Raw genomic sequence first — 12,796 nt, 5'->3', positions numbered from 1 at the left:
AAAGCCTTAGTAGAGCTGGGTCTGGTACACTCATTACTTATCTAATCTCGTAAGTGCACAAAATGTAGTTACATTAAAAAGCACAAGAATTTTTGTGTCTTAGTGTAGTGGGGTTGGGGTGAAAATCTGTTTATTTTCCAGTAAAGTTTGTTACAAAATTATTTGAACACAGGAAGAAATAGAAAACATTCCGAGTTCTTAAACTGGAGTGTTGTTAAGTGGTTGTTATTAAACTAGGGGGTTGTGTTTTTTTTCACTACAGAGTGGGTTTTATTTCCCCATGGACAAAAAAAAAAAAAAAAAGAAAAAGCCACCTCAATGATTTCTACTTTTCGCTTCCGCTCAGTAAAGTAGGAAATTAGGAGGCATGTGATAGTACTGTATTACTGTACAAGACTATACTGCCATCGAGAGGTGTTGGGTGATATCATACCAAGTGCAGAGCTGAAGAACTGCAAAAAATGAGGAAAAAATCCAAACAACCCAGCTTGTTTTTAAAAATTCACGTGTGTGGGTGCATTGCCAGCTGTTCATTTGTTAAAGCACATTGGACTCTTGCAGGTGTGCCTGCTTCTAGCTGTGTGTCTGAGGAGTTTTTGGATGACAGAGGTATTTCCCTTTTGTTTTCTTGCTTTATATCAAACAAGGATATAACTGCTTGTGATAAGGTCAAGTGTTAAATTCTTTCAGAATCATATGAGCCCTTTGTGGGCCCTTACAAATAATTACCTCTGCAGTACTTCTAGGTATCTGTTCTATAAATACCTCAAAATTGCAGATTTTATTTTAATCACATGATAATAACTGAAAAGTAATAGATTTGCTTTTATAGCCAGATCATTTGTTTCTTTAAAAAATGATTGGAAGAGATGATAAGGGATTTAGATTTGAGGCTATTTGGGTTTGTAACTAAAGTATAGAAAAATTGCTGTTGCTGGAAACTATCTGTATTAAACAGTTGACGAAGTTGATTTTTGTGACACTTAGTGGAGCAATCATTAAGCTTGAGCAGCCTGAACTTGCACTGTGTTTATTCTGGCCAGAAAGAGTAGTTTTTAAATTCAGACCTTCGGGAGCACATTTCAGGATTCTAAAATGAGATACACTTTCAGCTGCAAAAGCCATCTTTGGCCAAACAGAATGAATGAGCAGGATGGTATGATGTGCTGATGATGGTTTGTCTGTTTCTTTCAGTAACATTTATACCAACACCTTGAACAGGCTGGAAAAAAGATAGGTTGATGAGATTTCTTTCATTGCATTCACTATGCGAATACTCAGAAAAAAGACAGAAGCAATGCTGTTGTGATTCAAGCTGCTGATTTAGAGATCAGGATATCATGAGGCTCTTACAAGTTGTGTGTGTTTCAGCTATGGGGACATGTGCACTGGGTGTACAATTAACCCCTTTACTTCAAATCCCCTTCTTGTAAAACCAGAGGCATTGTACTTTCCTCACAGGAGCACTGGGAGGAAATACAATTAATATTTATGAGACACTTGCATGCTATGATGATGAGTAACACAATAGGAGCTACCAGTACTAGATAAGCAAGAAATCATTTCATTAGAGAGTATAGTAGCCATCTCTGGTTTGCTTCCCCCCCATTTTAGGGGTAAGGAGCTGCAGTTACCAGCACAGATGGTTAAATAATAGAGTGATAAAAGCTTCCCACCAGGCAACTATACTTGTTACTGCTAGAACTGCCTTTGCACAGGCTGATAAAGCAGCTTTCCTATCCATCACAAAGCAGGCAGGTGGTAGAAACCCTCCTACTGAGACCCTCTGTCAGGTATTCTCTGGCTCATTGCTTTCAGTTATTCACAATTTGATTTTTGGAGTATATCTTTGATCAAATTCAGAGGATGACTAAGGTTGTTCATGGAGTTCTTCACTAACACCCGGACAGTTCCATGGAAAGACTTCATTGGAAATTTCCAGTGTCTTTCTTCAAAACTTCTTAGTGGGCAGCAAAACTGGCTGTCTTTCTAGTAATGCCTGGTGCATGCAGGTCTCAGGTGTTTTAAAAATTTGAGTGCAGCAAGCTTGATTGTATAAAGTAGGTAAATAATAGCATCCCCGTTTTTCAAATAGCGAGAGGAAGTCTTGTGTATTTACCCATAGCCACAAATACCTAATGCTGCAAGTGTCGAACTGGCTAGGTTGGATATGCAGACATACGCATTTATATGGGCTAGCACTTGAAGTACTGTTTGAATTCAGAAATTATTTACCTTTATTCTCCTTTAAAATCAGATAGATGTTTCTATTTTAGTTCTTTAAATATGGCATTCACTTAAACATTTTTATAGATTTAAATGTTAAAAACATTTTAATAGATTTTTAAATTGCTCAGTGTTCTGGTGCATTATTATTAATAATAGTAACAGTAATAATAATACATTAAACTTAATTTTGTTGTCATCTTTTAAATTTTAATACAGTTTTCCCGTAGTGAAAATTGAAGGAACACTTCCCATGGAGTCATGGCACAATGAACTTCAAGAATGTCATACTGAGGAAAAGTAGTTTATTTGTTCTAACATAGATCAGTTGGTAGTAGCTTGTAAGTAGTGTGTTTCGGAGGAGGACTCTGGTATAGCAAACTTGCAAATGAACATTATCACCTGCAATTGGGATTTTTTCCTTTTAAGAATGAAATATGTGTGATGGCATGTGTGAATGCTTAATATTTGTATTACATAGAGCAAAATGTTTATTTTATAGGCATTTGTAATTCACCATAAGGACAAGTGAAAAAAAAATCAAGTTTTTATTTTGAATGCTTGCTTAGTATGTTTCAGTTTCAGTGCAAAACTAAAGTCAGCATATGTGCCAAATAATTTATCAGTCTAATTTCTGATGGCAACAAGAATAGCAGTTTTATATGTACCAGAATTCTGGTTTGGTAAAAGCAGTTAAATTAAATTATGCCAATTTGAAAGTCAAAACCAGTTGAGTTACACAAGAGCATGCTTTTTCTGGTCAAAATAGGAAACATTTGGGATATTTTGGGGGTTATGTAAAGACTTTAATTTGTAACCACACTGTGTATGCTCAGGCTAAGTAGTAGGCAGGAGTAGTTGTTCGTGCGATTTGCTGTTTCTTCAGCACATTATTTAAACCATATTACTGCACATATTTTTTATTTTGAATGATAGTTAATCTGAGCTATGATTAATTCTTTGAACATTTGGATAATTTAAAAAAGATGCGCACATGGTGTTTACATACTAGACATGGCTAGATGCAAGTGCATTTATATGCAACTCATTTCATTTTAGTCATTACCTTCTAGAAAGAAACCTCGTCATTTTGTGGTGGGGAGGGTGAGGGTTGCCCTTAGAATAGTTTGTGTGATTTCAGAACCTAGAGACGGGCATAGCTGTTGGGCCACGTAATTAAGAAATTAAGAGAAATTAGAATGACAGTCCGTTGAATTTGAGCCAGATGAGATTTGAATGAGTATGTTTTGAATACACTTAGGTAACCTTCATGTTACGTTTTCTTTTCTTGTTTCGAATTTTTAACTCAGGATCTGTTAGTGGAGCAAAAAGGTTAAGCTGTGTATTACATATTGTGAGATGAACTTTATAGGAACTGATGGGGAGTCTGAAATGATTGCCACTGTTGTGTTTTAGGTGTAACTTTCAAAATTGATTGAGTGATGTCTTCCCAACAAATGGAGACTGACACATTAACAACATTTAGTGGTTCTTGATTAATAGAATCCTTCAGTCTATAGACCTTCTTTTCTTTATTACCTGGTGCACAAATAATGATGAGCTCAGACTCTTGAATTGGACAGCATTTAATGGCACTGAAACTGGTAGTTCAGTTGGGTTTTTAAAAAGGTACAGTATATCTGATGTTCTGGTCTTTGGAATCCATGTGTTCTTTGTTTTATGAAGTCATGCCGAAATTAAAAAAGCCTCTGCCAGACTTTTGCTCTTCAATAGTATGTTTTCACTTTCTATGTACTGGCATGCACATCTCAGTTTCTTTACTTAGTTACTAATTTTGCCTTTCACTTTGTTACTTGCTTTACAGTGTTCTTGGCTTGTCAGGATTGTATAGCTTTGTCTTGGTGAATGTATTCTTGCAGCAAGAGTTGACCTGGTGTCTGTCTTATGTACTGCGGTGTCCTGCAGTGGCTGACTGTCCTGGGTCACACTCACCTGCTTCCTCTCTGTTTTCCCTGACCAGTCATCTCAGGGTGGGGGTGGGGTGTGTTTCTTACCTAGTGAACTGCAGTTCATCAGCTACTAATACACTAAAACTCATGTCTACTAATAGCTTAACCAACTACAGCAGGATTTAAAATGTCTTCTCTTAAATGTAACAGGATGTAGGCTACGAATAATGTCACACATTAATGTATTGCCTTCCACTTCTATTTCAGGCTGGAGGTTCTCAAGTGATCTTTACCAATCCACTGGAAATTGTCAAGATTCGATTACAGGTGGCTGGAGAAATTACTACTGGTCCACGAGTTAGTGCCCTCAGTGTATTACGGGACTTAGGCTTCTTTGGTCTCTACAAGGTATGGATTTTATGTACATATATGAATTAAAAGCCAATTATTAATATTTCAGATCAAAGTATCATTTCATTGTTCTCACAAACTTTCATAGGTGGACATAATTGTACTTTAAAATAATTCTGCTTGTTGTATCTTCAGTTTTCATTTCTGAGGGAAGGAAATGTCTGGTTTTAAGCATGTGATTTTTGTGAATCTTACCATGATTTCTCACTTCAGCAGGTGTGAGTATTGTTCTCTGAGGATTAGTTTGTCAATTCTCATATTCTACCTGTAAAAATAAACTTATTTTTCATCTGCTTCATGATATAGAGCTTACAGTTTTGGAGCTGTGGTTTTTCTTGTATGTTTGGTTCAGCAGTTTTCCCAGATGTCATTGTTAATTTGGTGATGGGAATTAATTGCAGCACAGTAATAGTGAAGAAATACAGTGGGCACCCCACATAAAAATAAACTCCTAAAGCAAGCTGCTTCTTGTTACTTTAGAAGAATATTGCCACAAATAATACCAGAAAAAGCTGCCTTTATGAATGTGTACTGCAAACTCTACAGTTCTGCTTTCTACATTATGGTTCTCACACAGATACATAAATATGTAGAAATAAAGTTAGGTTTGATGGCTGCAGCAGGATTAGAAACGTCTTCTGTTTAATAGGATGTATGCTGCAGATAATTTAAAGAATTAACATACTGCCTTGTACTTTGAGATGAAGGAGACAAGATACAGGGGAGTATGAAAGGTCTTGGAGTACTCTGAGATAGCCATTACATGCAGTATTGAAACAAAAACTATAATAAATGCCATATCCTGCAGAGCACCATGTGCTGTTCATCCACATTCTGCAGCCTGCTTCTTGGAAGGAAGCTTTCACATCACTTGTTTGTGTATTTCCAGTGCAGCAGGCAGTATTCCTCTATTTCTTATTTACAGCAGTGCATCTGTAAATGAAGATTTTTTCAAAAACCACCAAATAAGCTTCATCCCTCTCCTCCACAATATTTAAATTTCATCTCCATTTTTAAGCATCCAGTCCTTTTGAATTGTTCTGTTACCATTACAAAGAGGAAGCCTGCTCACAAGTAGATGTATGTATCTTTTGGCCTGGAGAGAGCTTGCAGGTCTGAATAGGATTTAATGAGGAGTTGTTTTTCCCTTTAAATTGACTTGCTAATTTTTTAGGTGTTTTACTGAAGCTGATGCTATTGTGTAAACTCCTGGTAAATGGCACAGTGTTGATCAGGTCAACATTTACAACTGAAAACATGGATATGGTAAATGGTCTGCAACCCTGAGGCTGTGCAGGAATGGAGGGCAGTTACTGATTTTTATTTGGGCTAGTAAAGAGAAACATAAAATTCGAAGCTTGATGAACTAGTTTACTAAAGTTAGCATTTTTTAGATTTGTTCCCCCCCCCCCCCCCAATAACTGCTCTTGGTGGCTGAGCAGAATTTGCTACAGTTTTACATTTTCAAATGTCATTCATGTCTTGGATTATAGTATGAATTATTTCTGTTTCCTAGAGTACATACTCAGTGAGTATTTGTAAGGAATACAGCTGAACAGGAGCTGGTTACAGCAGTGTGTTGTATTGAAACAGGCAGTTATTTAATCACATGCTACACAGTTTAGTTCATTAAGTCCATTTACCTCCACAAGAAAAGCCACAGAAAGGTTTCATTTTGGTTTTACTCTTCTGTTGTCTCTGTGTCTCTCTCACTCCTCCACCCCGCTCTTTGCATTCATGTCCTTTTTTATGTTCAGTTTGGATTCATTGCCTACAAAAACTTGACTAATTTGACGAAACTAGAGAATTTAACCTGGCAGTCACAGTCATCCACCCAGCACAACACAGGCAATGTCAGAAGGCTTGTGTCCAATTGCAAATGGCAATCCTATCTACTTCCTGTCCCATATGCCAGCAAGAGAGTTGGTGCAGTCACATAATGATTTGGAACAAGAAACTCATTAAAACTAAAGCCTCCTCTTCATTATGGCTTAGTTTATTTTGAACTCACTCTGTAGCTCCTCAGCATGGTTGTACCCAGGCAAAGGGAGGAATGGCTTCATAGCATGGTGAGCCCATCAGTCTGTATCAGAGAAGTTTTATGCTCTCCTGAGATGCTTGTGGAGCAGCAGCGTTAGGGCAAAGACAGTCCTCTCCTGAATGCTTGTGGTGAAGTTGGTGGTGCTGGTAAGGCCAGGCAGGGATGAATAACTCATTGCATAAAAGTCACCAACCCCAGTAAATGCTACCCAGAGGAGTCAATGGTCTAAAACGAATTTCAGGCAAAACTAGGTTTGGTATGTGCTACCATCTCAGGTGGTGCTTCTAGTAAATTAAGTGAGCATAATGATCAAATGAACATCAAATAATAATAAATACCAATGAGAACTGAAATATCTTGGTACATTGGAATGCTTTTACTCATAGTGAGTCATAGGTTTAAAACTATAAAAGGGGAATGAGGATTTTGTGTCTTATCTCAGTATTTTTCATGCTGTTCACTCTTAACACGAACAACTCTCATTTGCATCTTTAATCTTTGTTTTAGCTTTGTCTTTTGTGTCTCAGGACACAGGCTTGTCTCTCAAGCACTGAATGTACTTGCTTTAGCAGATCTAAGTAAGACATGCTGCTGCATAAGAACAAGAATAGGTACTTGTTTTAGAAAACAGTTTTATTTGTGAATCTTTGCATTTATAGGCTTAATGGTTCTTCATGTGAGTAGTCCAGCTGTTTAAACACTGGCCTATTTTAGCCATGATTTTGGACCAACTGATTTTCTTTTGCAAGTGTTGAAAGCAAAATTTTAGATGCTTCAATTCAGTAATTTTCATTTGAAATAAATGGATGCCTTTTTTTTCCTGTTTTCCTTAAAGAAATTATTTTTAAAAACAAGTAAATCAGTATTTAATTTCATAGTTGATAACAAATGTTTCTGTTTTCTTTTTTTCTGTTTGGTATGGCCAGATTTTTTTTTCTTTTGTGGTCAAAAGAAAGCAAAACCAACAAAACCTAGCTACTCTTATCAGTTTTTCTTCAATTCCATAATGTTCCTCCTTTTTCACTTGACTTCTTAAAAATCTTTGTAAAACTGCTCTAAGATGGGTTGACTGCAGTTTTGTATAGCAATTTCCACCAATAACCAGCCAAATAATTAACTTCTGATGACTGGATTAATGGATATTGAGTGCCTGTGGTGCTGTGTCCCTGGAAAAGGTGAGGGCGGCCACTGTCTAGATGAGGCCAAGTAGGGCAGCATAATATGAGAAGCTGTACAGAGGGACAGGATCTTCTGTTGCTTACAGGATTTCCTTAAAGATCTTGCTTTGAGTTGGTAAGAAAAGGGATTCCCTCAGCATAATGGTTGAGCAAAGATCAGTGATTTGTCTGTACTGCCAGAAGCAGAGAAAATAGCATTATTATAGAGATAGACTCAGTGGAGGGATATCTCATATTTAACAGGAAGATGGAACTCAGAAGATGTAATGTGAACTTGTGACTAATACTACCATAATGATAATTTTTTAAAATGCAGATGTTTTTAAGCAATTGTTTTTTTGTGATGAATGAGAACATTACCAGTCAGTCTGCAAGCTCATAGGAGGGCTTAAGTGTTTCCCTTGCTCATCAATGTGAGTTTACTCCTGTATTGGTAAGTTACAAACCTCTTAAATCAGGATTAGTCAGCCAGTCTGTGGCACACTGGCTTTTCTGTTTCTCTCACTGCTTTCGTGTTTCACTTACAGTGTTGCAAGGACTGCAGTGAAAATTTTCTTTCCACAGTTCACAAATAAATCATCTTGAAGGCTGTTCTTAGCACCATGGATCAGCCCCTTTGTGCTCTACTTAGTTCCTGTGAATCTTTAATGCTGAAATTCAGGTGAAAATCTGCAAGTAGTCAGTGAGGAAGAATGCATTTTCATTAGCTGTAACTGCAGCCAGAAGATGCAAAGAATTGCGTATGTCAATCTTAGCTGCATGAGGCAAATTCCTGCATGTCCTAACAAGGTGCACTGCTTGTTTGAGTTCTTATATTTTGCATTCATTTCCACCTATGAAGCATTTTCTGTGGATTTTAAAATAAAATGCCCCCACAAGCCTATATAGGTAATTTCTGTGTTCCTGTCTTGCATTAACAGAGAAAACCAAGGCATAGACAAACCTCATGTCATAGACAAATCTCATGTCAACAAATTAAGAAAGGAAATGCTGTGTAAACCCTTTTTTGCATCCAGCTGAATGAATCTTATTGATTATGATCATAATTATCCTAGTATTCTAGTCCAAATGCGTAACTGTTTGAGGTTCACTGAGAAGCTAGCTTGCATAGTTTTGATGCCCCTTTGAATTACTGAGATTAATATTTGAGTAATTCAATTGGCTTGTTAATGTGGTGCTCTAATTGTGCAATTCAACAGTAGTACTGTGCCGAGATAGATCTCTGCTCTGTGTTCCACTCTACTTGCAGACCTGATGCGTGAATCACTCAGCCTCAACCTGTATTGTTGTATGGGGCTTTTCCAACCCGGATGCAGGACTTTGTATTAGCTGATTTGAATGTAATGATGTTCTTGTCAGCCTGTTTCTGCATCCTGTGAAGATGTTTCTGAATAGCAGCCCTGCCCTATAGCACACTAGCTACTCTCTGAGTGCAGTATCATCCACTAATCTGAGAGTCCAGCTCATGTTCCATCTCAAAATCCTTCTTGTAGTCAAGGTGTACAACATCCATTGCTGTCCCCTCATCCATAAGTCTGGCAAACAGGGTGGTCAGCTGTGATTTGGTAAATCCATATAGGCTGTTCCTTACCTATCTCTTGCCTATATGCTTGGAAATAGCTTCCAGGAGCATTTGCTCCATAAAGCTTCTAGGGACGTAGGTGTGCCCAATCTGCTTCTAGTTTCCCCGATCTTCCTTCTTGCTCTTCTTCAAGATGAGTGTGATGTTTTTCCAGTCATCAGAACCCCCTTGGCTGACTTGACCTTTTGAAGGAAATAAGAGCCTCACAGTGACATTAGCCAGCTATCTTGGCACCACTGGAGGTATATATTCTGGTGTCACAGGTTGTCTATATGCACATGGCTTAAGTGCCCTGTCTGTAGGTAATGCTGTGCTCCTGCAGACTTTTCTGGTAAGCTCATGGAGCTGAGAGGCCTGAGGGCAGATTTTACTAGTAAAAAGCAAGGCAAAAGTGATTTCCTGCCCCCATGGAGCAACAGCCTCACAATTTATTTAGTTGTTCTTTTGCTGCTCATGTGCTTACAGAAGCCCCTTTTACTCCCCATTTACATCCCTTACATCCCTTACTGGGTCAAACTCCAGCTGCCCCTTTAACTCAATTGCTGCATGCCCAGGCAGTGGTTCTGTATTTCTCTGGGGTAGCCCATGTCCACCTCTGCTTCCTTTTTACTTTCTGCATTTGAGCTCAATCATGAGTTCCTTGTTTATCCATGTTGCCCTTTTGACATGGTTGCTCAGCTTTCTGCACAGTGAAGTGGAACATCCTCATGCTTTGAGGAGACTGTCCATGAAGATCAGTCTTATCTTGGTGTACCATTGTATCTCAAAGAGTATTTATTTAGGGGGAAATTGCTATCATGATGCATACAGGCCTAGGTCAGATAGTTTAGATTCTCTTCCTTCCCCACCAAGAACTAAAGACCAGTAGGTCTGGAGAAACAGAAGGGTCATAGTAAGCACAACAATTTAAAGTCAAAGCTTCCTCCTAGACTCACTGTCCCCTCACTGGGTGTTCAGATACTGGCAATTCTGTTATGATCAGCAGCTTAGAAATGAAATACATGTTAATTCCAGCAATAAAAAGATTTGACACATACAGCTCGTTAAGCTAACTGATGCCTTGAACCCCTGTGGTTCTTTAAGGCTAGAAAGCAAATATTTTTTTCTGCCTTTGTCAAAAACTCTGAACTACTTGTGTAAATAAGTATTTTAAAACATTGTACTTCTCAAACCCCAGCTGCTTCTTTGGGGAGGCACAAACCAGCACTTTTGGAGAAGGAATTTGTTTCCTCTATTTGTCATCTTTCTGCCAGTAATTGTTGCTGTGAAAGCACCAGTGCATGGAAGCTTAAGACTAGTAAATTCTGCTTTAGCTACAGATGTTCTGTAGATGACAGCTATTCTTAAAAATAGAGAGACAATATATCCCAGTCAGGGAAAATATAATTTAACGTAATGCAAAATGTCATTCGTGTTGGCACAAATGGGAAAAGATACATTTCTGGTTTTCAGTGGTTTTTATATGTTTCATTTAGTTTCTGGTCACAGTTGAATGTTGAAGTAATTGTACAAGATAAGCTAATACATTTTCTGTCTCCTGCCTGTCTTAAAGAGTAATATGTGTAAAGTCCCGTTAAAGACAGTTGAATTTATATTCTGTTGGTTTTGAAAGACATCTTTAAAGTGCTCATGTAAATAGGTACGCTAAGTACAGCTACTTATTTTGTACCTCACAGAAACTCATATCCATAAAATATCTGCCATAAAGTGTTTAATGAAATGTTAATCCTTCTATAAATAATCATTCTGAATAGTGCTTTACAGTATAACAGACAGTGCCAGAGCATAATTTTGCACAACAAAGTTACTCTGTGATCCCAGGAAGACGGTAAGTAATACATTAGTATATAATACTTCAGGGAAGGGATACAAGGATATGTTGGTTGTGGTAATGTTTATGATTACAATCACTGCAAGGTATTTAGCTCAGATTTGTGCTGTGGCTGATATTGCCAACACAGTTTGCATTTCCAAAACTAGTGGAAAAGCTTCCAAAAGTCTCTTCATTTATTTGACACCTGCATAAACGGGCTTCTGATATGTTGACCTGGAAGGCATAATCTCTGATGATAGGATGTGTACCAACCATTGATAACAGATGAGGTACTTCACCTCTTGAAGTTGTGGGTTTACAGCAGGATAATAAACATAGGAAGCACAGTAGTAAAAGGTTTGGGTTGCATTAATTTGCATCCACTGTGACTATTTGTGACTGTTCTCATATGTGAGAACCTGCTCTTCAGAAATTTTCTTTGAAAACCAAGAAAAAGGGGCTTTTGACTAGGAAGTGCAGTATTTTTTATCTGCAAACTGAGTCTGAGTTGCTGGCACAGCATTTGGAATCAGGCAGTTTATTCCTGTAACTTGATATGCTAAATCAGTTTCATATTTTGGTTGGTATAAATATAGTTGAGTAAAAACCTATAGCAGCTTTAAAGGCAATGTCATTTTACAGTATAAAAAATTACAGCCCATGAAAGCAAATGCCAGTAATATTTGACTGACTGTTACAAAACCTGTTAGGTGCTGTTAGGGCTCCGATTCCAAAGGGTTGAGTCTGTAGTAAAACCCAAGAAGAATGCAAAATGATCAAGAAATGACATGCTGCCTATTGTTTGTAGCTATAGGATCAAAATAACAATTATACATGCCAAATAAATTCTAAACCTGTAAAGGAGAAAAAGAGGGGGTGGCTGTAAGTACAGGTGCCAGAAGCATTAAATAACCCTCCCAGACAAGGTGCACCACTGTTGTCTTGAATGCTGCTAGGTCCCCTCAGTCTGGCATTTTTCCCCCTGCACTAGACAATGTGCATTCACTGCAGGAGACTAGGTTAAGCCTGCGTCTCCCAGACCTGCCGGCTCCTTCTGCCCAACCCGACACAGAGGTGCCTTTGTCAGTATAATTACCCTCCCCTTGTAGTAGAAATAGTTTGTTTAGAGCCTTATTTGCAGGTAGAGCTGGTATAAGCAGGAATTAGCATGCTAAAGAACCTGCCCCAGCACTGACTTGGGCTTATTTATCAGAATCTTTGACAATCAGGGTTTTTTTTTCCCTCCATTGGTTTATTCAGTGAGATACTATCCGAGATTAAGAGCTTTAAGGTTATTAAAGAGATTGAAGATGGGAGCCAACTGGCTGTTGTGTGAGGGAGGCGCATGTCACGGTGTGTAGGATCTCCCAACAATTTCATGCCTGGCAGGTCTGCACCTTGGCTGCCAGAATAAACGTGGGGCGGATGATCCTTACAGCTTTCTGGGGACTGATTAAAACTCCTTTTGGCTTTCAGCACGTTGTCCACATCAAAAAGGTGCGAGAAGTAAAATAAATGTTTCTTTTACTTTTCAAGATACTGTGGCCAATCTCCCTAAGCCTTCCTAATTGGCCTAGGCTGGTTGCGGATGATTAACTTGAAGTTAAATGAGGCCTGCTTTTAAACATGCTTTCC

At 38.2% G+C, this 12,796-nt stretch overlaps 1 protein-coding gene across 2 annotated transcripts in view; it reads left to right on the top strand.

Moving 5' to 3' along the window:
* SLC25A13 (solute carrier family 25 member 13) overlaps positions 1–12,796 on the top strand; it is a 100,158-nt gene that overhangs the window by 78,484 nt on the left and 8,878 nt on the right. For both annotated transcript variants that reach the window (XM_034062477.1, XM_005152906.3), the window contains exon 14: positions 4,404–4,544. In XM_034062477.1, the coding sequence (XP_033918368.1) occupies positions 4,404–4,544 (141 nt within the window). The remainder of the gene's footprint in view (positions 1–4,403; positions 4,545–12,796) is intronic.

Source organism: Melopsittacus undulatus, chromosome 1 (assembly GCF_012275295.1).
Source record: "Melopsittacus undulatus isolate bMelUnd1 chromosome 1, bMelUnd1.mat.Z, whole genome shotgun sequence".
NCBI lineage: Eukaryota > Metazoa > Chordata > Aves > Psittaciformes > Psittaculidae > Melopsittacus > Melopsittacus undulatus.
This window is presented reverse-complemented; position numbering and strand designations above follow the sequence as displayed.